General features: G+C 34.7%; 1 protein-coding gene across 7 annotated transcripts in view; it reads left to right on the top strand.

The window, feature by feature from the left end:
* The window catches only part of RhoGEF2 (Rho guanine nucleotide exchange factor 2), a 213,491-nt gene that overhangs the window by 14,281 nt on the left and 171,643 nt on the right, over positions 1-27,567 (top strand). For 4 of the 7 annotated variants that reach the window (XM_074182254.1, XM_074182255.1, XM_074182251.1 and 1 more), the window contains exons 3-7: positions 2,365-2,472; positions 17,624-17,754; positions 19,695-19,889; positions 23,328-23,801; positions 26,932-27,156. In XM_074182254.1, the coding sequence (XP_074038355.1) occupies positions 2,365-2,472; positions 17,624-17,754; positions 19,695-19,889; positions 23,328-23,801; positions 26,932-27,156 (1,133 nt within the window). The remainder of the gene's footprint in view (positions 1-2,364; positions 2,473-17,623; positions 17,755-19,694; positions 19,890-23,327; positions 23,802-26,931; positions 27,157-27,567) is intronic. The other 3 variants (XM_074182252.1, XM_074182257.1, XM_074182256.1) reach the window with 2 other exon arrangements.

The raw sequence follows: 27,567 nt of genomic DNA, 5'->3' as shown, positions 1-27,567 counted from the left end.
TTATCTCAAAATGTATGTGACATGTTTCAAATAAAAAAAAAGTTCCAAAAACAAGAGGAAACTTCTCGAAAAGAAATCTTACCCCCTGTAACTGTAGGACCAATTTTTGTAATTTTCTCAGGATTTTGAATACGCCGAAAAACTCTGGCTTGCTTAAGACACGCCCACTTTGGACCTTCAATTAAAAAAAATATTTTAACATATTACTTAAATATCAAAATCAAGAATTGAAAAATTTCAGGCACATACTGGAATTAACAATTTTTTTCTACTCAAACAGGAAAATTGCGATAATCGTTGAATAACATATCTGAGATTTTTCTTTTTTTGTACCTATTTTTGAACAGTCTCATAATAGATTCACGTTGGAAAAATAAATAAATAAATTTTATAGTTTGTTATCAACAATGTACATGAGTTAAAAAAGTTAAAATAATATTAGTTAAATAGTAAAATAGTAAAAATATTAAAAATAGTTAAAAAATATTTTTTTAAATAGTTTTATCGATCCGATTTTTTATGATCAGAAGGTAGATGAAAATCGTTTTTTAAATTTTCATCTGCTATTATTATAAACAAATCCGTTGTTTATAAGATAATTTAATTTTATTTTCTGTGAACAATGTTTGATGCAAAAAAATCCTGTCTTAAAAACAATTTGTATTGCTCAAAAACAGATTTGTTAATTAATATTTTTTTCTACCACTTGTAATCAATATTAAGGAACCATTCTTCTGTCATAATTTATCTAGCTCTTTAATAACTAAAAGAAATATTTTTATTTGAATTTTCATTGTTGATTTAATAAACAACACGTATTTATAACATTTTTTTGAACAATGGCAAATAAAAATAAAAAAAATTATTTTCATGTAACTTCTGATCATAAAAAATGGATCGATAGTAATATTGAAAAAAATAGTTTTCAGTTATCATTGGAAATTTTTAAAATTAAACCTAAGTAAACTGTTGATAACAAATTGTAAAATAACAAATTCTTTATTTTTCCAATAGGAATCTGTTCTGAGATCTTTCAAAAATAGCTTCAAAAAAACAATGTGTATGTGTGGTTTGAATTTTTTTGGCTTTGGGAGAACCAATTAGCCAGACTATTTTAATAAAAAAATCTTTTTGAAAGTAACATTGATTAGTAGCTCAAAATTGAAATTTCCTCTTGTTTCCAAAAAAAAATCAGATTTATTATTTAACAATTGCAATGTTCCAAGTAGTTTCAGTAGAAAATAATTATTTATTAATTAATACATAATCAATCGGAAAATTACGATAAACATTTTTTGACCGCGGATTATTGTTCATACATTTATCCAGTAGTTCCTGAATTTTTTCAAATTCTAATTTTGATTGAGTATATCAATGAGTTGATATAATATTTTTTCATTGAAGGGGTGATAATCCTAATGATATATAATAATTACAAGGTGAATAATAATACGCTCCGGGGGATATTGAATCCGTTGTGGGGAACGAAAAGTGCCGAATTTATTGGAACTATTCGTTCCCCACCCTCAGGCTCATACAAGCTAATAAGCCTGATGTAGTCCTTCTCGACCACCAGAGCAAGACGATATTTGTCGTGGAGTTTTCAGCCCCTGACGAGACGAAAAGAGGAGGAAAAACTGATAAAATATCGAGATTTTCTCATCGAACTCCGCAGACTCTATTCAGATCACTCTGTCAAGATGGTTGTTCTGATTATTGGAGTCCTTGGTAGAATCATGCCCTCTCTACTGTGGAATCTCAAAATCATCCCGGCTTGCCGCACTAAGGCAGAAATCTTAGCCGGACAGATGCAGAAAGCTGTCATCCATGGCTCACTGCGCTTGCTCATGGCACATGTTCGTCGGTCCAATGATCAGTTACCCCACGCTGTGGTTGCTAATGCTGGGGCGTCCTCCCGAATGTATCGGGGCTTCGGGGGATACGGCCTGACCAGCGCATACTACGGCAAAAATAATAATAATAATGATGAAATTGATTTGTGAATATGTGAAAAACCTGATTGCGGTTTTGAACAGTTTTGAGCTATCACAAAAGTGGAATTTCGGATGATCCTCCTGAAAGACATTTTTAAACGGGGGCAAAACCAGTGAATACAATTTTAGTTACTTCCGAAACATTCTAAAAATTGATTTTCAAGGAATTCAGTTACAAACAGACAGTTTTCTGTGATTTGCCAAAGAAAATGTGATCCTTTTATAATTTTATATCCGTATGGAAAGAAGTTGTTTTTGACTGTATATGAAAAAAACATGTTTTGATGATGAACTTGATTTTCATTTCAACAATCTTAAGAACAATTTCATAGACATTTGTGTTATTGTCTGATTTTTTTTTTGTTTCCAGGAGGAGCAGCAGAGAAAGCGGGCCTTCATGCAGGAGATAAAATCATCAAAGTGAATGGGGTTAATGTGATGAATTCGACTCATACCCAGGTTGTTGCTCTTATAAAATGTAAGTTTATTTTTGAACGTACTTGCCTATTTCTGCCCTCATTCATTGGTTCCTTATTGAGATTATGAATATTTCAGTTGTGTATAATTAGCTTTCTGTTGTAGTGAAGGTTTTGTACGTTAGAGGAAATAACAAAATGCATCCGTTGAAATAAATGGAAAGTGATTTGTTATGATAACAGGTGAAGTGTACAGTGAATTCTGATGATGCAAAATTAGGGTAGATAATTTAGTAAGGAAAAAACAGGTTCTTATAGTAAAGAATTTCTCTGTACTTGACATTTTTCTGAAAATGCTCACACCCGTTTTCCATTAAAAAAAACGCTAAGGTCGATAAAATATTTATAATTTTTGTCGGTATTCATTTTTTATAGTCTAAAAACGAATTTATAACGATACAATATGTAGCAAGTTACATAGAAAAAACATTTCAATTTTTTATTTCAGTTCATTTGTTGAAGTAATAAAAACCGAAAAGCAACTTTCAAAAACCTTTTAAAAATAAATGAGCACACCATTATTATTTTTTGGTACACGAGGTTCTGAATATAAAAAGTAAGATTTTTAACAAGAGCTCGGACACGTCGATATCTAATCAAAGGGGGACACCTTTCAGACTAATCAGATTTTTTGTGGTACGCACCCCCTCGAAGGGATGCGTCCGACGACCCCTATTTAGATAGGGAAAGTAGGTCGAGTGACACTCTGTTTTAAGGGTCTTTCGAATACCTTTACAAATCTGTTGAAAGAAAATTTTTGTAACGATTAGTTCTCGAGATAATTTGAAGATTTAAAGGTGTTTTTATTGAGTTCAACTCTTTTTAAAATAAATCAAATTATTTTTAAGGTACAATTTATGTTCAGAACTTTTATGACAACCTGCTAATACGTGTCCATTTGATTTCTTAAAAAAGTAAGAATTATTTGTTTATTACGAGGAGATTTTTTCGGGGGATGGGGTTGGTTACCACTCTTACATTTTAGGTAAATTGAGTGGCACCTCCTTATGAAGGTTGCCTCTTGACGTGGATAGTTTATGCTTCTAATAAAAAAGTGAATCATACTAAAAACTTACCTACACAACGAATACAACCTGCCGATTTCCTTGACTGCTGATGACACAGAAATGTTTAAAAAACTGTTTTGAGGTTAATAAATCCCAATATTTGTTTTTAAAGCACACACAAAAAAGTAACACCTAATAAGGGTAACTCACATAGGAAATTTAGAGTAAATGTTCAAAATGTACGCCATTTTGCTCCATGCAACAATAAAGATTTTGTTCGAATTTTGCTCTTACATTATTCAACATCTCAGGAGTTATAGCTCGGCATTCATCAATAATTCTACGACGTAATTCATCCAAATTGGCTGGCTGTGTAGCATAAACTTTAGACTTCAAATATCCCTACAAAAAGTAGTCCAGTGGTGTTAAATCTGGTGATCGTGCTGGCCATTCAATTGGACCTCTTCTGCCAATCCATTGTCCTTCAAAATGATTATTCAAAAAATTTCGAACCTGCTGGGCATAATGGGGTGGTGCACCGTCTTGTTGAAAATGGATAAATTCATCTTGACATCTTGGATCCTGTTCAATTATTTCAACTATACGAGGTTGTATTGCCTCTTCAAGAAGTTGTAAATAAGAATCACCGGTTAAATTTCCATCAATGAAAGATGGACCTATAATATGATTGCCTAATATTCCGGCCCAGACATTCAACTTTTGGGGATGTTGGGTATGTATTTCTGCGTATTGTCTTGGGTTTTAATCCGACCAATAACAGCAATTGTGACGGTTCACGCAACCATTTAAATAAAATGAGCTTTCGTCCGAAAAACAGATGTTATAAAGCAGCTCGGGATTTTTCATTAATCTCTCACTCATGCCCTCACAAAACTCCTGTCTTCGGTCAAAATCATCCTCATTGAGTTCATGAACAAGTTTAAATTTGTAAGGATGGAATTTGTGGTTTTTAAGGATTCTCAATGCGCTCATATGGCTTATTCCGGCCATTGCTGATACACCTCTGGTACTTAATCTGGGATTGGCGATGACTTGACCAATCACTCCAATCGCATTCTCTTAACATTTCTTTTCTTATTTAAAACCGGACCTGTCTCCCTGAATTTTGTGACCAAATCCAGAACGTGATTTTTGCTTAGGTGTTTACCAGGGTTTTGCTCGTTAAATAAAATTGATGTTCTATTAGCATTTTGATCGTTGCAAAAAAAAAGCAATAACTGAAACCCTTTCAGCAGTAGTGTAAGGAATTTTTAAACAGATAACAATACACTACCCGTTTAAACAAAACAATCGAACGAAGTACTAATGAAAACTGGAAGAAGAGGAGTGGGTACTGATTTTAAAAAAGGGATTTTATTTAACAAAAAACTGATAAGAAAACCTGCTTGAATTTTTTTTTATTTAGGCAAACAAGTTACCGAGTGGTCTGTCTAATGTATTATTAACATGGCAATTTTAACTTCAAATTATCTCGAAAACTAATCGTTACAAAAAGTTTCTTTTAGAAGAGTTGTAAAGGTATTCGAAAGACCTTTAAAACAAGGTGCCACTCGACCTACTTTCCCTATCTAAATAAGGGTCGTCGGACGCACCCCTCCGAGGGGGTGCGTACTACAAAAAATCTGATTAGTGTCCCCCTTTAATTAGAAATCGACGTGGCCGAGCTTTTTTTAAAAATCTTACTTTTTATATTCAAAAACGGCTCTGTTAAGTTTTCGTTGTTACACACTGTATATTAAAGTACGGTACTGATTTTTTTTATTTTTCAAGTCTTCATGACACTTTAATTCCCGATTGCATTTAATAATACTCCAATATTAAGAAAACACTGTTTCAATTGATTTTATTCATTGATGAATATTTAACTACATTATTATTGATGAAGAATCATTACCTGTTGAATTCAAAATACTGTGTATACAGTGCATTTCTTTAATGCCTCCCCCCTTTTATTTTTTGAACGGGTCAACTAAAAAAAATGAAATTTGGGATAATGAAATTAATGTATGAATACTTTATTTTGAAGTGGAATTGACAGATGAAACTTTCAAGATGGCGACTGGGCGTCATCTGGGAAAAAAGTTGAATGTGTCTTGTGACACATATTTTGAAGCTCCTGACATAATACTCCAGTATTAAGAAAACACTGTTTCAATTGATTTTATTCATTGATGAATATTTAACTACATTATTATTGATGAAGAATCATTACCTGTTGAATTCAAAATACTGTGTATACAGTGCATTTCTTTAATGCCTCCCCCCTTTTATTTTTTGAACGGGTCAACTAAAAAAAATGAAATTTGGGATAATGAAATTAATGTATGAATACTTTATTTTGAAGTGGAATTGACAGATGAAACTTTCAAGATGGCGACTGGGCGTCATCTGGGAAAAAAGTTGAATGTGTCTTGTGACACATATTTTGAAGCTCCTGACATAATACTCCAGTATTAAGAAAACACTGTTTCAATTGATTTTATTCATTGATGAATATTTAACTACATTATTATTGATGAAGAATCATTACCTGTTGAATTCAAAATACTGTGTATACAGTGCATTTCTTTAATGCCTCCCCCCTTTTATTTTTTGAACGGGTCAACTAAAAAAAATGAAATTTGGGATAATGAAATTAATGTATGAATACTTTATTTTGAAGTGGAATTGACAGATGAAACTTTCAAGATGGCGACTGGGCGTCATCTGGGAAAAAAGTTGAATGTGTCTTGTGACACATATTTTGAAGCTCCTGACATAATACTCCAGTATTAAGAAAACACTGTTTCAATTGATTTTATTCATTGATGAATATTTAACTACATTATTATTGATGAAGAATCATTACCTGTTGAATTCAAAATACTGTGTATACAGTGCATTTCTTTAATGCCTCCCCCCTTTTATTTTTTGAACGGGTCAACTAAAAAAAATGAAATTTGGGATAATGAAATTAATGTATGAATACTTTATTTTGAAGTGGAATTGACAGATGAAACTTTCAAGATGGCGACTGGGCGTCATCTGGGAAAAAAGTTGAATGTGTCTTGTGACACATATTTTGAAGCTCCTGACAAATGCTTCAGAACCCTAAAATATAATGTCAATATCTTCAACTACTACAAAATGTCGGAACTTTTAATAATTGCCTGAGTACATTCACATTTAACTGCATGCTCGAAATAGTTGCCTTGAACTTCTTGACATATGAACAGCCTATCCGATATTTCACGCCGAACATTTTCAAACATAGTGACGTCAATATCTCTACAAATATTTATTATTCTCTGCCTTGCATCCACTATTGAAGCAGGTTCAGTTTCGTACGCCTTTTGCTTCAAATAACCCCAGTAAAAAAGTCCAAAGGTGCCAAATCTGGCGAGCGGGCTGGTCATTCTGTAATACCTCGACGGCCAATCCAACGACCGGAAAAAGTAGTATCCAAATAGTTTCTTACTTGTCTGGAGTAATGCGGTGGTGCTCCATTGTGTTCATAGAAAATCCTTTCGGTCTCGTGAAAGTTACGCGTCGCACCGTAAAATAAATTCGCTTCAATTTTTTCTTCCAATGGACGAAAATTGACCATTTTGGAGATTGTTGCCGTGGTACCTTTCTACTAGTAAAACCGAAAACTAAATGAGAATATTATAACAATTCTAACTGAACAATGATGTCCATTGTCTTACTGACATTTTTTGTCGTTTTTATAGACAAAAAATAACTTAACAACCTTATCGAGTTGTTGGAATTGCTTGGATGGCGCCTAGTCGCCATCTTGAAAGTTTCATTTGTCAATTTCACTTCAAAATAAAGTAATCATGCATCAATTTCATTATCCCAAATTTCAATTTTTTGAGTTGACTCGTTCAAAAAATAAAAGGGGGGGACATTAAAGAAATGGACTGCATAAAAGACTATTTATGCTTTTTTTAGGTAGCTCTGGTTCACACTATCGGGCAATAGAAAATGAAAAAATATGCAACAGATTTTTTAAAACGTGAACATGAAAACTATTAAAAGTGCCATAAGCATTTTCCGATCGAAAATGGCTTTCTGTACCTATCTTCTCAACATATCTATTTTGAAGTTATTCATGTTTAGCTAGAAATCACGTGAAAAGGATTGAAACCCATTTGAAAAATTTCACCATCATTTTTTCAACTTCACAATGGTTTTACCGTTCAGATACTGTGCTAAATTTATATGTATGACCTTTTATTTGCCTCATAAATTTTATTGTAATGTGGGCAGTAGAGCATTGAAAGTGAGTCTACCTATTCAAATCATTTGATGCAAGGGTCCTTGCGAACATATGAAACGTTTTTAAATTTCGAATGTGCTGCGCTGTTAATTCAAACATGGCCACCGTGTTTTTATTCGTTTCAACGAATATTCATTCTCTTAGCAACTTGTCAAAATTGTTTTATTGTTGTTGAATTTTTGAACACGGATTGGAACTTTTTAGAAGACTCATCGGAGGTAAACACTGGTATAAATAGTTTCTACAATAAGTTTTATGAAATTTTAAATGCTCATGTTCCACCCACAAAAAATTTTAAACGTGTTTATTCAGTTTGGTATACGAGTGACATAATAAAACTTATTAAAGAAAAAAGCTAAATTACATAGAAAGTACAAAGCAACAAAAAAATATGTGTTATTACCAAGAATTCTGTAGAACTAGAAAAATTATAAAACAGAAAGTCAAAGAAGTATATACCTACATCGTATACAGGGTCCTGCAACAGTGGCGCGGTGTTCCATATCTCAATTTAGGAAACAGATAGGAATCTACATTTCTATAATATTACCTCATTGCACGAGCTCGACAAAATAAAAATATTGGAGGTAACACAGGGTGTTCAAGTTTTTCTGGGCGGATCCCAACTGTGTTTTTTTAAATAGCAACCTATATTTTTCATCGCTTTTTCGGTTTCTACATAGAAAATAACAGACAGTTTATGTATATCTTCACTTCGAAAATATTGACGGTTTTCGAGATATCTAGCATGACAGGTTTTTTTCCTATATTCGTCACTCAGAATATTTGAAATTATAAAGTTGTGCCAAGTCCATATATTTACAAAATAATAGAGGCCAACAAAATTGCTAGAGAAATAAAAATTCTTCTTCGCTATATTCGGATGAGGTGGAATCATCATCGGGTTGAATAATGATCGGATTTATGGAACTTTGCACATAATATTTGTTCTCTTCTTTTTTAACGTGGGCCACACAGTTCTTCCATACATCACTATTACCTACTTCATTCACCACTCGCCTTATATTGTCAAGCACTACAGCATTCAAAGTCGGTGACTGATTACATTTTCGTAAGCTTTCTTTCATTGTAGCCCAAACCATTTCAATTGGATTGAACACACAATAGTATGGAGGCAAACGTAAGAGAATATGACCACGTGTTGCACACACCGAATCAATAATATAATCTTTTTTGAAATTACGTTGTTTTATGGTCGCCAGTAATACCTTTTCCGTTAAAATCTTTTCGGGTATTCATGTCATGATTTCGCATGAAATCAATAATATCTGCTTTTTTTGTGTTATTGTTTGGTATTGTAGTCAATAACCGAGAATGATACACGAAGCGTTATTCATAACAATAACCGAGTTTGGAGGAATATTTGGGAGATGCTGCTCACTGAACCAGTTTTCGAATAAAGCCGCAGTCACATCTTCGTGGTAATCAGCAGACGAATCTTTTATATTTTTGTCCGACAGAAGCAAAGCGTTAGGTACGAAACCACTTTCATTCCCGGCATGCATAATTATAACACGTTTTCCCCTTTTATAGAAGGAGCTTCACTTCTATTGGTTGAATTCAATATCTTGATACAAGTGCAACTGAGTGTAGGTAGCTAGCTAGAGATGTTAATATACTTTTTCTTTTCGTTGAACTTGCTTTTGTGTTGCTTCACCAAGTTTTCAGATGCCCCCGAAAGTTTTGACATGAAAATATGTGAAATGTGAGTGATGCTAAAGATTCGCACTCCTACGTAATTACAAGTAGACAAAAGGTAAAGATTGGGTACCAATCAGGTAGTGAACAACAAAAATCTAAAATTTGTTCCAATAACCCCCATTATTCAATGTGATGATTCATCTAGTTTTATATACAACATAACCATAGCTTGTAGCAAATAGTTTCAGAGGGCTCCTGATGATGCTAGCTAGATATTTTCAACTCCCACAAAACAACAAAAATTGAAATTGTAATGTAAAACTTTAATTTCTCAAAAGGAGAAGTGTACTATTTATTAGTTGAATTTGATAATTTTTTATAACTAGAGTTTTCTCCCAATTCCAAACTGTCTATAAAAAAATATCTAGGAAATTGTACATATTTTTTTTGTACTTTGGGAGCTGTCTGACTTGTTCATTTAGTCCAAGTCTCCAGGAAACACTGCAGCCTCTTGGGCTGCGTTTGTTCTACCATCTTCTCATGACACCCCATTGTACAGCCCCATTTTATTCAGGTGTTCTCTGAGCGGACAATGACCGGTTAGTAACCCTGTAATTATTCTGAGCCGATCCCTACTATATTGAAGTAGTTCTTCGGTTAAATTGTACATATACTTATTTCAATGTTTCGGAAACCAAATTCTGCCACCGTCTTCAGAATGAAAAAAAAAAATAGAATGTGACCTAGTTTATTTCTTCGATCTCAAATTTTATTTCCGATATTGAAGGTGTTTTGACGATATTGATATTGTATACTGAAATCCAAAAATAACGCAAATATTAGCATTTGCCATCATCACCATTTTCGAAACGGTTAGTTCCACGATCAGTTATATAACGGTTTCGTCTAACCAGCCATATTTGACAACATCATGGGTGTCAAACCAAGTTTTGTCGAGGTAGATTATATGTCTGCTGGATTCTCGGTAGCTTTTCATTCGCCTCAAATATTCTTGTCGGAGTTGAACAATGCGTGTCGATTCCATTATGACCATCCGTTTGTTAAATTTTTTATATTCGAAACCACAAGACAATAGACACCTCGTAGAGTTTCTAAAGATTTGTAATTGTAATCGGGATAGTCGAGTAATTTATACCAAATCATTTTCAAAGTTGGTATTTCATTTTTTTGGTATATACCATAAATTGTTCGCCGAATCACATATTTTGTAGCACCATAAACGTTTGCGAATTTTGTATTCCTTTGTTTTCGTTTCATTGCATGGTCAATGACATCCTCTATTTTAATGACTCGAAGAACTGTCGAACGAGATTTCCTAAACTCGCATATTCTATTCACAATAGCATTATGTGAAATGTGACAGTTTTCCTTCTTCAAGCATTCATGAATATTTAAAATTACTCGCTGAACTTGAACATGTAAGTCCTTATTTTCAAATTCCGGATCCCTGTCGATTGACACAGATTCCTCACACGTAATGTTATCATTTGTTTCAAAAGCTCTCCAGAGAGCCATATTGATGAAAGTACTCTAAAACACTAAGATTTTCACAAAAATCGGTTTAAACGATGAGATTGGAACCTTTGGGGTAAAAGTTGAAAACTTTTTCTAGAGATCGATTACCCTAACACCAAACTGATATTTTTGCAATCGACGCGCGTTTCGCTAACAAGGTTAGCATCTTCAGGAGAAGAAAATTGATACTTAATCTGAAGACAAGGGTTAGCTGTTTATATACCTAAAGTTTATTGGTCCGATGTGGACTTTGTTTGTTAAATGATGATTATCCTAATTGATTTTTCGGTAATTAACTAGTGGAACCACTACCAGCAAATTAATTTGTCCGCTTTTCAATCCAATGTTGACAAATTAATTTGCAGGTAGTGGTTCCATTAGTTAATAACGGAAAAATTAATTAGGATAATCATCATTTAACAAAGTCCACATCGGACCAAAAAACTTTAAATATATCAACAGCTAACCCTTGTATTTAGATTCAGTATCAATTTGCTTCTTCTGAAGATGCTAACCTTGTTAGCGAAACGTGCGTCGAGTGCAAAAATATCAGTTTGGTGTTAGGGTAATTGATCTCTAGAATAAGTTTTCAAAAATCGATTTGCAAAACCACTCACTACCTAACCTAACCCCACGAACACACGGCACTGATAAAGAAATATTGTGAAACGGACAAAAATTAGTATTCAGCCAGTCCAGCTAGCCGAGCCTTTATTCCTCAACTACATTTGATAGCACGTTTACTAACTATCTGGGCAACTAGGGGCCACAGGCAAGATATGTTTATGACTGTACTCTTATTTTTATTGGCGTTCCAATTGGGAATGGATAGACTATACTTGAAGTGGTCGTCGAGTGATAAGCAATTATCAAGTTGAAATCCTAAATACTTCACCGATGTTACTATTTCTATACGTTCATCTTCCATTTTTATATTTTTGTTGCTTGTATTTATTTGCTCATATTCGAATTTAGTAGTGATTATCATTGCTTTAGTATTTTTAACGTTAAAAAACACTTCCCACTTCCCACTATTCAGTTTCTATTCCAAACATCCGTTACGGAATTGGATCAGATATCATTCATAGGATTGCTACACAACATAGTAAATGAAAAAGATGAAATTTCACTTACATGGAACACTGTCATTCTCACTGGTGGACATCCGATGTTATCCAGATTTGTAGTGATGAAATAATAAGGCAAGTGTTATGACATGTACATAACGTGTAACATAAACTGGAAAGGTCGCAAAACTGATCCTTGTGGTAGTAGAAACATTGATATTTTTATTGAATCTTTTAACAAACTAATTCCTATCAGTTAGACACCGAGCAATCATAGGCTACGCCTTAAACTTCACATTTGCGGTTTTTAGGGTTGTCAATTTTACCATTTCATTGGATAAATATGCCAATCATCGTCACCAGAATATCAAAAATATTGTCATTCATTGCCAGCTAGAAAAAGAATTACCTTCATCATTGAAACAAATTTTTATCAAGAAATTATCTAAACCGACTAGCTTGGATATGATTTAAGAAAACGGTTAGTTAGTTCTTCGTGTTGTGACATTCCCATCTGTTCTGTTTAGAGGCAACTGTGAGATTCCATTGTTCTCTGTCAATAAGGTTTTTTTTTGTACAACAAATAATACGCCGTTGCCTCCATAATTTGAAGGGTTCTAAAGTTTTAGAGGGTACTAACAAGAATTTAAGTAGGCCTATGTTTAACCATATTTGGACAACCTTACATATATGTAAACATGTTTTATCTTATCATGTCGTCCCTTGCTGTCCAAGGCTAATGGGATTTTAATTCCTGTCACAACCTCTTACACTGGCGTTGTCTAATTCTCATGATATATAATATAGAGTAACAATAAAATATTATGAAAATTGAGAAATAAAACTTTCTATGTTTCTTACCACGTTTTATTTCTCATTTTTCATGAGGATCTCCTACCACGTAGTAACGCTGTCTATTGAATATTTTGATAGATATTGAAAGATTAATGATTTACACATATTTGAGAAGAAATTTGCTGTATATACAGGGCTATTCAAATTCGTTTTTGTACATGGGGATCTCGTAAACGATAAGAGATAGTGTCGGTTGAATTGTGGCAAAGTTGCGTATTTTAGAGACCTATTCAATGATGTAAAAAATCGAATATAGCTCTTTTGGTTCTGAAGATATACAGAAAAAACAAAAAAAATCTCAAATTATTTTTTTACCTATATCTTCTTTATTCACAGACATATTGAAAATCTGTCCACATTTTGCTATTGGCACTTGATGTGGGCTTTCAGAATATGTCCATGAATTTTTTATACAGGGTGTCATCTGACTTGGGCAACCCCTATCTTTGAATTTTTAAATACGGACCTGTATTTTTTGTTGTATTTTTTGTATCGTCGACGTTCACTTCATACTGAGAAATTAAATTAAATTTTATATTTTGGGATGTTGGATGGGTAATATTTGATTATAATTGTGTGAATTATTCCCTTCTGAATTACGGACCTGGAAATTGGTTGAATGAGTTGAATAAAAACATAATAGCAACTTTCACGTCTCCCTATGTACCGTAGAGTTTTTCAACAGTTTTTTATTTCATTATTAGGTACCTATTCATATTTTTTTTATTGCTCTGAGCGTTTTCTACAGTGAACTTCGAATAGGAAAACCTTTTATGATTATCTGAAACATATCTACATCAAAAATACATTATATGTGTTTCAATAAGCAGAAAAAAAAATGATAGCAATAATAACATCCGAAACAAACACTAGAATTGTAATGAAAATTGAAATGAAGTAATTTATATACAGAAAAAAAATTAATGGCGCAATAAATGTTGGAATTGGAGTCCTTCCATTTCGAGGCATTTTTGAACTCGGTTTTTCAAATCATTTATTGCCCTTAACACACTTATTTGCTGCATTGTTGCGAAATTATTCAAAATTCTCAATCTCGAGTCTTCCACATTTTCCATCTCTCTGCCAGCGTAGATCCTATTTTTCAATGTCCCCCCATAGAAAATAGTCCAAAATAGTAAAATCTGGTGATCTTGCAGGCCATTATATTGGCCCAGTATTTGTCTCGCAAAGTGAAGGTAAACGACCATGTCATTAAGAATGAATCTTGTAGACAAAGCTTGCGAAAAATAAATATAAATGTAAATATAGAAATATAAAATGTGAATATAAAAACACCTACAAAAAAGTAAAGTCGGAACATACAGTATAGTTCAACGTCGAAATTTTGTATCAACATGATTGTGTGCAGATTTGTTCATAATAAATGAAAAGAAACTTACCGAAAAGTGAAAACCTGAAAACACCTTGAAATTGAAATAAAACACTTTACAAACACATTAAAAATATTACCAAAAAGCACTGCTATAATACAATACTGCCTGTTTTATACACAAATAACAAATATTATCAAGAAACACTAAAATGATTTACCGAAATATTTTTCAGTCCCGGTCCGTCACGGTATCCCGTCCGAATAATTAAATGAAAAACAAATGCAGTCATACACTAATGGAGACCACCTGGAGGCTAGCCTCCTCTAACGCTATAATTTCTGCAACTGAAATTACAAATCGGGACGTACGTCGCTGGTTGAATCGGTCTCGTGAAGCCTGTGTTTTTTAAAGCGGAGGCTTGGCTCCCTTGCAACGTATGGCATTTATTATTTCGGGTTGATGTTTTATTCGTTATTCGTTCATGGGCGGTGCGTTTGAGTTTTGTTGATGCAGGATACAGTATTGCACGTACTACGTAGTGAGTGATAGTGTTTCTTCGGGCATATTATGTATTTATATTAAAAATTAAAGGCAAAGTAATGATAACCAATCATTTTTAGAAAAAAATAATCATAATTATTTGTCAATGTCTTTTAATTTATTGCGATGAATAGCCTCAAATTTTATGGGGAGGCTAAGCCTGCCTTGCCTCCTCTGACGAGCCCCCGCTGTCTCACGTAGAGGTTGGTTATGTGAACTGACCACTGAGATCGTATGATTTGACCCTGTTAGACTATTTCATGTGGGGTTTTCTTAGGTCGTAGGTGTATAACAAAATGAGCCACAATGACATCAATGGGTGTTTAAAACGATAAAAAAAATCGATGATATCCCACACATACTTTGTTTCATTTAAATTTAAATATAGAAAACGCTTAATGAGAGACCCTATATATGTGTACGTTGGCACCGGCTGTTTGAAGTTTTATATTTTCACCAATAAATGAAATCACTTCCGAGAAATCAAAATATACTAAAAATAAAATTCTTTATCATTTGAATATCGAACTTTTATTTATCTTTGCTGTTCCAAGTAAAACCGAAGTTTATCCTTAAACTAACAAACTTCTGGCCAAACACCGTTGTATTTAGAGTGAATATTTATTAGCGTATATGTGTGTACATTCAATTTATTGAATCTTATTAGAACTTGACGTTCTATTCTTCACAAGGCGAGCTGGGTAGACGTAATATCCAAATTGATGAGCGTCAATTACTCTTGAAAATTAATAAATATACACTGTTTTCTAATAGTAAAGAGCAATGAATGTCTATTCTACGATGTCTAACAGGCCTTCTTAAAGGTCACTGTCATTTGAATCATCATATGCAGACTGTGTGAAGATAGTGTGTGTCGCCTCTGGAAAATGATGAAACAGCAGAGCATATACTTTGTGTCTGCCCCGCTGGGGACCGAATCAGGTTTTTGGAGTTCGGCAGAGCCGTACTCTTATCATCTGACCTGAGAGACCACTCACCATACACATTAATCGGCTTCTTCAAGAAGCTGGGTTTATTTGGCCGAGTGAGAATAGGTGTGAGCCACAATAAACCCTTGCGGGTTGCGGAGGAGGGTCGAATAGACCCACTCATTTTGGACCTAACCTAACCTTATTTGATATAAAACAAAGTCGCAAAATTAAGAAGTGAAGAAAAACAAATTGACGATGTTTGATACTTAGTTAGGTTATGACAGTTCGCTTAAAGTCACTTGAGATTATGAAAACTGTGATTGTATGCACATGAATAATTATAATGTCGTAATACCAGCAAAGCTGGCAATATCCATCACAGGGTCACTTACATTACCTCTAACGAAACCGTAATAACATTGGACTGCTGAGTATTGCGAATCATTCCACTACAGATGAAGAAGAAGAGTCTGTTTTGAGGTTCGATGAATTCTCACTGCCAGTGCTGCCATCTTGCAGAATTTTCTCAAGGTACATAAATTGCAAGGAATATTAATTGTCAGCCGCTCTAGACAGCTATTTCCATTCTTATCATTGAGTTGGTGATAGGGTTGCATGCATGAATTCTCGCGAAAATTTTAAGGTTATGTAGGTTTTAAATTTTTGGATTGAACACACAATAAAAAAAACTTTGAAACACTCATTTTGATGTACCTACTTTAAAACAGCAGAAGAGGGATTGGTCGAGGTTGAACTTTACTTGTTTTCACTATCGGGTGAATCACAGAAACAAAATTTCTTCTGTGGGAACATCAAAATTCAAGGATGTTTCTACGTTTCTTGAAATTATTCTCGCGGTATCGAAAATGACTAATGTTGCGCGAGAGTAAGCCCGTCTTAAGGTTAAATGACGTTTATATTTCTTACCTAGCAGTTTATAAATAAAGCTGATATAACAATGTCACATTTATTTTGATTTGGTATCATATATATCAACGACTTCGTTAATAGCGCTAAAATGAATGAATTGCAATAACTCACGAGGTAAAAATAGGAATTACCTATTGCCCACATACTCATCTAATACTTTGGAAGATTATTTCTTTTGTAAAAGATGCATTGGTAGTGAGAGTCGAATAAACTTGTAGCCAGTGGCTACTTCAATAGTTGCAGACAAAATTCATTTGTTTATAGCAGCTTTTCTGAGTGGGTTTAATCTTTATTATACATTTGTATATAAACATTTTTAAATATAAAGCACAGGAAAATTAATACACTTCAAATAATACAACACTGATACAAGAAAAAACGGTTAGATAAAAATCGAAACAAGTTTGAAAACTGAATCGAGGAGAGATATATTAGTTGGGCTAGAAAGTTCGTATGCTTACACATAGATGGCGCTACTAGTATTAAATCCATATGATGTTCAGTTAACCCTAACCTTCAAGTGACACGTACACAAATTTCACAGCTGTCGGACTATTAGTTTATGGGATAGAACATTTTGAGTGGAGCAACTTCTGTTAGCTGGAAGACAATGATTGAAATCTAAATTCAATCGCCAGCGATTCAAATCCAATGTTAATCGCTACTTTCGCACGGGCACCGCTCTTAAAGCGCCTCAAGGATTTTTATGTAGTGCTTGTGTTCTGTCCTTGAAAAAAAATTATACTAAGGATTCAGAGAGGAAGACAAAATGCTACCCAGTGTTGCCGAGCTGCAGGAAAATACAACTTTCAAAAATTCTCCCGCCCCGTTTTACAATACGCAGATGCCATCAACTTGTGAAAACTTCAAAAGTCATTTTATAAAAATTTTATACGAAAAATATTCTTTATAGGCTATAACCGAGTGAAAAGGTTTATTTTTCGCCACAAAATATCTGTCGATTTACCTATTAGGTGAAAAATTTCTATACCACTATTTTTTTTTCAGCGTCTTCCCAAGTGGTGTTGTCGGTTCAGCAGAGATCGAACCCAATAAGAAATATGGGATCTCCAAGTGTCCACAATAGACCAGTAACAACACCCACTTCGTCGAGAATAACTGGACCTCAACCAGTTGATGTAAGTTTTTCAAATTGATTTGTAGTTTAAACAAGACCCTCAAGGGTTTTTTATTCGTATGAAATTTGGCAACATAGGAATTTTTTAGTATGTTTAATGGTTAATCTAATGAGACGCTGGAATGGGGAATGTTCTTACTGACGAAAATCAAGTAGTTTTCATAAAATACCTCTAAAACAAGGCATTTTAAACTTATCATTTCAACCTTTTTTTTAAAATTATTTCAATACTTAAAAAAGAGGAATGAAATAATGCATTCAACATTTAAAGGGATTCGTTTCTTTTTCACCATTTGGCAACATCGGTTATAGCTAATAAAGGACAATGAATCTGTTACCTGTATGAGATAAACAAAGATGACATATTTCAGAGGTGTGCTGTTTTGTTTACTTATGTTCCGAGACATTCTGTGACACATGACATTTTGTGCACCTAAACTGTCTTCCTCTATATAAATAAATAACAAAACAACTGTTGTTTATGTGGCTTGTGGAGGTGGTATTGAACTATAATTTATATTTTGCATTAATTGTTGATATATAAAGATAATTTTCCTTTTTTAAAGTAGAATATCTAGGCACGTATAAATTATTCCAACTTGATATAGGCGCTGTTGCCAATATGTGAATTAGAAACAAATCCCTTTAAAAATTAAAACCCAACATTTTAAACATCAATTTGAATACATTTTGAAGTGAATTTAAAAAACTCATGAATTGAACTCAGCTTTATTTTGTTCAAACTTGCATTTGCTGTAATAACCCAAATTGAGGAACATTCCCCATTGGTAATGTCTTCGAACCGAATATAATAGTGTCAGGACAGACAATTCCGCTTTCTGCTTCGATAAGTTTGTTGGAGGTCGCTGTTGGAGGTCGTTGGGGACCGCTGTTGGAGGTCGCTGGAATTTCTAAGGCTGTGAGGGCCCCCTTCGGTCTCATCAACTATCCCCCCCCACGTCAAACCTAAATATGAGTGTTTGCCTTAACCACATCACCTTCTACTGGTTGTTTTTTCTAACTCCAAATCTATTTGTATAAATACAAGTAAATTGCTATCGTTCAACATACAGGGTGTGCCAAAAAGATTCCCTCGGTTCATTGCTTTCAGAGGAAACAATTTTTCGAACTGCTCACCCAGTATATGAATACGTCATTCGATTCCATGTTTTTAGCTCTCTAATATAACCTTTTATAAAAATGCACTAAAAATAAATAACTAATTCATTCAATTGCTCGATCTAGTTTATTTATTGTGTGAGTAAAACGCTTGCGGCGGATACAAAACAGGTAACTTTGCACGGGAAGATTTTGAATATGTTACAGAATCAATCAGGTTACCTTCTGTGACGCCACTGGAATTATTATCCGTTATCTCATTTCATGAAAAGAATCTCCTTGTTACTGATAACAAACACAGCTAGTTTCATTGAAATCGGCGAAAAGACTTTTGATTTATTGATAAAAGAACAATATTTTTAGTGAAACTTTGCCACCCCGTTACTGGGAAACAATGCAAGTTTGGACACGCTTTCCTATGAACTTTTTTCATAAAATATGATAAGTAATTACCACCTGAAATTAATGACAGACCCCGTGTAATTATCTCACTGGCTACTAATCTAAGATTTGACTAAGATTTGAAAGAGTTTGTGACAATTTCTTGTGGCAACAACCAATGTTTTCCTTACGTTTAACGTTCGAATTACAATAAATAGATGTCGCCGACGTCGTGGTTTTCCCCAATAGTTTTACAGCTGTCATTTTGGATAAGGGAGATATAGCTCCTGCTCGATTTATTGTGACGGGATAAAGTTATTATTACTCATCTCGTTTGTTGGTAATCCTTATAATTATAACTACTAATGATTCAGCGCATAGACAGGTTCAACATTATTTGCGATCAGCACAATCAACATCCGCGTTCTCGTTGTGTTTCAGAATGAGAAACAGTATCAACTCCAGCTAGAGAAAGAACAGTACTACAAATTGATGATAGAGAAAGAGCAGCACTACGTCGATCTTCTTCGAAGTCAAATCGCATCCTCGCCGGACGAGAAGAAGTGCAAGGAACTCGCCAAAACAGAAAAAAACCTCCAAACGTTGCAAGGAATGTTACTGCGGACGCAAAGCGAGGTATGTTATAACATCGGATTGTAAAGCGACTGTGCAGTGCAGTAGTAGTCCGTCTGTCTGTATGCAGGTGTTGAATGGTCGGCTTTGTTATTTTGAGAGAGTGGTTGCGGGTCCAAGATCAAATCAAAAGGCCCGATCCTCTTGTATATTTCATTGGTCGAGCTGAAGTGGTGGCACTCGTTATGGTGACTGTCTAATTTTTCACTTGAGACAACCGAGTGGCACAGCTGTAAATACAGTTTTGTAAATAGAACGGAGAATATGAAAGGTTCGCTAAAATGACTAATATATTAATAAATCACGACACTAATCGGTTGTGTTCAGTTGGAAGAAGACTAACCTGGAGAAAAAAATTTGTTTGTGCTTGGAATCAGTCTGTGTAAAAAGATTTTTGTTTAGGTCCGTTATGTTTTAAAAGAAATCTGAGTTGGTTATATCAAAATTCAATATTTTCAAATGAGTCAGTGTGAAAATGTGTGGCGGCCTTTTATGAAGGATCTCATTGAGACAAATTTGGCAAATTATTTTTATGTCAAGGTTGTCTTTGTTGAGTGCCCTAAAATCTACCTAAATAAGATTAGGTTAAGATATTTGTTTGAAGGTGGTTGACAATTTTTCGTGGCGTATTTCATCAGCTCGGACTTCCATTGTCTAATATAAAATAAATTGATTTAAAATCCTTGAAAAAAAATTGAAAAGATTAACCGAAAATAACAATTTTATTAAAGAAAAAGCTGAAATTACAAAGAAATAACATACAAGCAACAAAAAAATGAAATGCAGAACTAGACACTTTCCTGAAGCACATCAACAACGTAAGTCCTTCCATCACTTTCACAATGGAGAAGGAAGTCCACAACGAATTGCCATTCTCAGACGTATTGGTGAAGAGGACCGATACTAAATGGGAAACATCTGTATATCGAAAACCCACTCATACAGGACAGTATCTAAACCTGTAATCCAACCACCATCAATCGACTAAGAGAGGAATCAGCAAGACTCTACTAGACCGTGCTTTTGGGCTCTGTAATACAAAGGAAGGTCTCGAAAAGGAACTAGGCATCATCAAAAATGACCTTCAACGGAATGGTTACTCCAGAGTGATGGTAGAACAGGCTTTAGCTAGAAGACAGCAAGAGGTCCACAAGGAAGAGAAGCCGCCACAACTAGTACTTGTACTTCCCTGCATCAGAGGATTATCGGAAAGGATATGAAGGATTGGGTCCAAGTATAACATCAGGACCTACTTCAGATCTGGGAACACTATCCGTAGCAGCCTTACGAAAACCAGGCCACCAAACGCGAACTGCGATTCCAAGAATTGCATTCACCGGATACCCTGCGAGTGCGGAGAATCATACATCGGTGAAACTAAGAGGCCATTGAAAGTTCGCATTGCTGAGCACAAGAAACACACAGCGGGGATAAACCAGCAAATCCGGAATAGCAGAGCATGTTTGGACTCATCAACATATCATCAAGTGGGCTCAAGCTGAAATCATCCACAAAGGGGAACACTGGTTTACGAGAAAATTCAAAGAAGCCGCATATATATTGTCCAACAACGCATTTAGCCAAGCCAGCGTAGAAATACGCACCATATGGAAACCTCTAATCAAGGGGAACACGACCAACTCCCGCCAAACGATCAGCTCCCGCTAAAACTGATGAAACGGAGAGAGGGAAGAGGGGATATGTGAAAGCACTTGAATGACCTATAAATAGTCAGATCTCGGAGGAACAAGTCCAGTTATCACCCGAAGACGATTGTGGATACTAACAATCGAAACGTCGTGACGTAACTTGGTTTGGAATCTTTTAGTTTTAATTTTTCATTTTTTGTTAATAATATTTTAAATTTTTTTTTTAATTTTCAGTTTTTATTATTATTTCAATTTTTTATTTTTTTGTTTGTTGCTTGTATGTTATTTCTTTGTAATTTCACCTTTTTTGTTTAATAAAATTGTTATTTTCGGTTATTTTTTTAAATTTTTTTTCAGGGATTTCAAATCAGTTTATTTTATATTAAACAATGGAAGTCCGAACTGATGAAATACAGGTTAAGATATGTTGAAAATAGAAGAAGAAGAGTATGCAGTACCTTGGTCTATTGCACCTTATAGGAAGCAAAGAAGAAGAAGAAGAATTATGTATGATGTAGGATTATAAAAGATTATTTGTAATAACTAATGTTGAAGAAAAAGAAAATAAATCGATAGAAATACACAGAAGTATAATTTATCGAACAATAAACAAGAGTCTTTTAATAGTCCTCGATATTTCCAGAGAAAAGTATGTTTTCAGGCGGAGGACTGAATATTTCAAATCAGGGATTTTCACGTGAAAGTTTTAATTTGAATCTGGGAAACGCCCGGATTTGTGGAAAGATAGTTGCTGGCTTTTGAACCACGATAATGCACCTGCTCACACTTCATTGATTGTTCGTGAATTTTTGGCCAAAAACAATAATTCTGTAACGATGTCCCAGCCCCCACATTTGCCAGACATGGCTCTGTGTGACTCTTTCCTATTTCCAAACATAATGGCGTTAATCATGCCCGAGAGGAAATAACGCCGGCCGCCACTGGTAACCATAAACCAAACGTGACGTAGCTGAGAGCGTGGGACTATCTAATGTTACCTGCCGCTCGAGAAAGAGCAAGAAACATGCTACCGAGAACTTCGGCGAAATTCTATTCTATTCTATTGCGATATTTAAACGCTGGCTGCAAGCGTATTCGGACAGTCAAGTACACAGTGAAGTGGACGTAACAGGGCGGTACGCGAAGTGATCTAGTAAGGCGATAGACATTCAAATAATAGTTGAAGTTTAGTTGAAGTGTTTGTTGTATTTAAAGTGAAATAAAGTTAAGTTTGATTATTCAGTGTAGTAAATTATTGGTGAGCCTACGGGTAAAACCGTAACAATGAAGAGAACCTTGAAGGACCGTCGTTTTACAAGCAAATATGACATTAAAGCTGAAAGAGCTAAAGACTATCCCAAAGAACGAGTGTTGGAAATCTTTCGTGAATTGAAAGTAGCGCTGGTAGAAGCGCATAATATCTAATGAAGACTATTTTCGTGGATCTTTACCGTGTATATTTGAAGTGATTGGACAGGTTGTTCAAAAGCCAAATGGCTTTTGAACTTTGGTGTTATTTAAATGTGTACTAGATGAATATGTCTAAAATGTTTGCAATTATGTTGATATGACTTGAAGTTATACTTTCTTTACCACCCGTTTCCAGTTTTATTTATACTGTTTCAACCCAAAAGAAAGTAGTTGGAAAAATGATAATTTCACGCAAAAACTTTATTTATTACGTCAATTATTTTTCTCCAGGTTTCTTCCTCCCAAAGAACACTCGGTTGTCCCATGCCTTTGCAATGTAAACACAAACAACTAACATCGCTTTACTGTCTATCTCTTACAGCAACAATCACCGTCCACAGTTTCCTCCCCCTGTTTCTCGTCTCCCCCGTCTCCCCTGAAATACAATTCGACCTGTACTCCTTCCTCACCAAACGGAAACACCGATGTGCCTCCTCCTTTACCGAAACGAAACAATCACTCGACCAATCGCCGTACGATGAACACCAAAAGTGCCTTGCCGTACGTCAACGGGAAAGTGCCTCTGGACGTTAATAATTTCCTAAATAACGAGATTAACGCTAACCTAGCGGAGGCTTCGGCGTCTACTCCTCAGCGACACAAGCCGAAGCCTCCCTTGGGGTCGTTGGTGATGGATTCTCCCGATCAGCCCCCTCCTTTACCGCCCAGAGCCTCCCATTCGGCCCCCCTGCCGCTGCGAGTGGACCCGGACGCAGCCAACTCGATTAATAAACAAATGGCCTACCCGTTAGTGGCCACGTGCGCTACGTTAGTTAACAACTGTGTAAGTAACCCCGTAAGTTTCTTTTTTCTTGATGTTTTCCCCACCTGTTGTGTGCATTCATTAACATCATATCACCAGATCGTTTGTACAGTGCCGCCGCGGGAATGCTGCTGATGTGCTTTGCTTTATTTGTCGAAGGAATCGTTCGTTCACATGTTTTTGGTTATGTTAAGCGATGAGAGTATGCCACATATGTATTAATATCAATATGGGCCATAAGAGCCTGTGTTGATATCAGTATGGGTCATGAGAGCCTTTATTAATATCACTATGAATCATAAGAGCCTGTATCAGTATGTGCTATAAGAGCCTGTATTATTATCAATATGGACCATAAGAGCCTGTATTAATATCAATATAGCCCATAATAGCCTGTATTAATAGTATGCGTTAACATCAATATTGCCCATAAGAGCCTGTATTAACATCAATATGGGTAATAAGAGCCTGCATCAACTTCAATATGTGTCATAAGAGCCTGTATTATTATCAATATGGAGTCTGTTTTATCAATATGCCCCTTGATAGCCTGTATTAATATTGAAAAGGGGTATGATAATCTGTGTTGACATCAATATGGGCCATAAGAACCTGGAATGACATCAATATGGGTTATTTTTCAATATATGCTATAAGAGCCTGTATTATTATCAATATGGATCATAAGAGCCTGTATTAATATCAATATTGCCCGTAAGAGCCTCTATTAACATCAATATGGGTAATAAGAGCCTGCATCAACTTCAATATGTGCCATATTATTATCAATATGGACTATACGAGTCTGTATTATCAATATGCCCATAATAGCCTGTATTAATATTGAAAAGGGGTATGATAATCTGTGTTAACATCAATATGGGCCATAAGAACCTGGATTAACATCAATATGGGTTATTTTTCAATATATGCTCTAAGAGCCTGTATTATTATCAATATGGATCATAAGAGCCTGTATTAATATCAATATTGCCCGTAAGAGCCTGTATTAACATCAATATGGGTAATAAGAGCCTGCATTAACTTCAATATGTGCAATAAGAGCCTGTATTATTATCAATATGTACCATAAGATTCTGTATTATTAATGTGGCCCATAATAGCCTGTATTAATATTGATATGGGTCATGATAACCTGGGTTGACATCAATATGGGCCATAAGAGCCTGGATTAACATCAATATGGGTTATTTTTCAATATATGCTATAAGAAACCTGTATTATTATCAATATGGATCATAAGAGTCTGTATTAATATCAATATAGCCCATAAAAGCCTGTATTAATAGTATGCGTTAACATCAATATTGCCCATAAGAGCCTGTATTAACATCAATATGGGTAATAAAAGCCTGCATCAACTTCAATATGTGCCATAAGAGCCTGTATTATTATCAATATGGACCATAAGACTCTGTATTATCAATATGGCCCATAATAGCCTGTATTAATATTGAAAAGGGGTATGATAACCTGTGTTGACATCAATATGGGCCATAAGAATCTGGATTATCTGGATTAACATCAATATGGGTTATTTTTCAATATATGCTATAAGAGCCTGTATTATTATCAATATGGATCATAAGACCCTGTATTAATATCAATATTGCCCGTAAGAGCATGTATCAACATCAATATGGGTAATAAGAGCCTGCATCAACTTCAATATGTGCCATAAGAGCCTGTATTATTATCAATATGAACCATAAGAGTCTCTATTATCAATATGGCCCATAATAGCCTGTATTAATATTGAAAAGGGGTATGATAACCTGTGTTGACATCAATATGGGCCATAAGAATCTGGATTAACATCAATATGGGTTATTTTTCAATATATGCTATAAGAGCCTGTATTATTATCAATATGGATCATAAGAGCCTGTATTAATATCAATATTGTCCGTAAGAGCCTCTATTAACATCAATATGGGTAATAAGAGCCTGCATCAACTTCAATATGTGCCATATTATTATCAATATGGACTAGATGAGTCTGTATTATCAATATGGCCCATAATAGCCCGTATTAATATTGAAAAGGGGTATGATAACCTGTGTTGACATCAATATGGGCCATAAGAACCTGGATTAACATCAATATGGGTTATTTTTCAAAATATACTATAAGAGCCTGTATTATTATCAATAAGGACCTAAAGGAAGAAGTTTTATTTAGTTTTCATTTTCTTGCTTACACAAGTTAACAGTATTGCAGCGGTACGAAAATACACTCTCATAAATTACAAAGCAATATTTATATTCAATATATTGGGTTATTTCAAAAGTTTTGCATGTTCTTATGAGCCCACTTTGAATTATAATATCTCAGTGAATACTTATTCAATTTAATCTAAATAAGCGCCTTTAGAATCAGTTTCCTTTGGTCAACGTAACACAAATCGAATAATTCAGTCAGCATAAAAATCGTGTGCTCCGGTTTCAATGAAGTTGAGAGAGGTCATTTTTGCCTGGTCTTTTGCCTGGTCTTAATTGGCCAAGGTTCTACTGGTGAGAAAGTTATCGAAGTGCTTGGATAGGTTGTAATCGGTTGGCAGAATAAGTATATATTGAGATATGGTGCTACAAAAAGAAAAAAACTTTTGAAACAACCTAGTGGAATGCCGTGAATAGTGTTTCAATCAAGGTATATGTTTTGCAAAGTATAGGAGGTAAATTTACGATGTTTACAGAAGCAATTTTCGTGCTTGCCACTTGGATAATTATTGAACACATTTTTGTGAAACTGCTTCCTTTTTCTATGGACGGAGGTACTAAGATGAAGGAAATTGGGTCATGCTTTTCTAATATAGTTACAACTAAATCATTTTGAGCAGTAATGGCATGCTTTTTCGTTAAAAGTCTGAATAGAAAATATCTCCAGATAAACTTTATATCTCTTCATATTTTTTTTGGTAAATAACACATCCATTGAACTACTGTAAAGCCCTCGTGTAAAATTACTCTCTTGGTGTAAATTACAAAAAAATAATAACTCTGTTTTATCTCTATTGTCTCTTCTGTCGATTTTAAAAGTTTAAACCATCAGCCCAACAGTGTTCACCAAATACATTTCTCGATAATTCTACAGTGTTGTAATGATCCAGACTGTTTTTTTACAAAATCTGAATTATTTCAGTCTCCTAATCCAACTCATCATCGGACCAAATCAAGCCCAGAAACTCTAATGACTTTGGAGGGAAATGGAAGCACCCGGAAACTTTCAGAAAGTATGGATGATTTGAGCCGAAGGGAAGAATGGGAAACTCCCCCTGGAACCCCTCCGCCACCCTACCCCAGCCCCAGGGCATTGAGAAGAGATGGAATTTCGGTTAATTATGACGGTGATAGTACATTAGAAGAGGTGAGATATTAAAAAAAAATAAAAATCAGTAGGCCAAAGGACTTTATTCGTTTATTCATCCAAACGGGAAAACCAGTTCACAACATTATAAGAAAAATAGCAAAGTAAATACATGACACAGAAATACAGAGCTCTTAAGTTCTGAACTGATACGCGCATCTTAAAAACTAACATCATTGAAAAGCCTTCTGATGTTATATGGAGGAGTTTTCAGAGTGATATTTGCAATTGAATCCGAACAGTAAATAATGCCAGACAATACTTTTTGGGACATACATAACATACGAGGGGGGACCCAGAAAATAACCGAAATTTCGTCATAACTTCTTCATTTCTCAGCATTTTAACACCAAATTTTGATCACCTTCAAAGTATTCGCCATTGACCACAACGCACTTCTCCAAACGATTC

This window comes from Leptinotarsa decemlineata, unplaced genomic scaffold, assembly GCF_025532065.1.
Source record: "Leptinotarsa decemlineata unplaced genomic scaffold, Ldec_3_MD MMD2_tig00026328_RagTag_RagTag, whole genome shotgun sequence".
NCBI classification, from domain to species: domain Eukaryota; kingdom Metazoa; phylum Arthropoda; class Insecta; order Coleoptera; family Chrysomelidae; genus Leptinotarsa; species Leptinotarsa decemlineata.
This window is presented reverse-complemented; position numbering and strand designations above follow the sequence as displayed.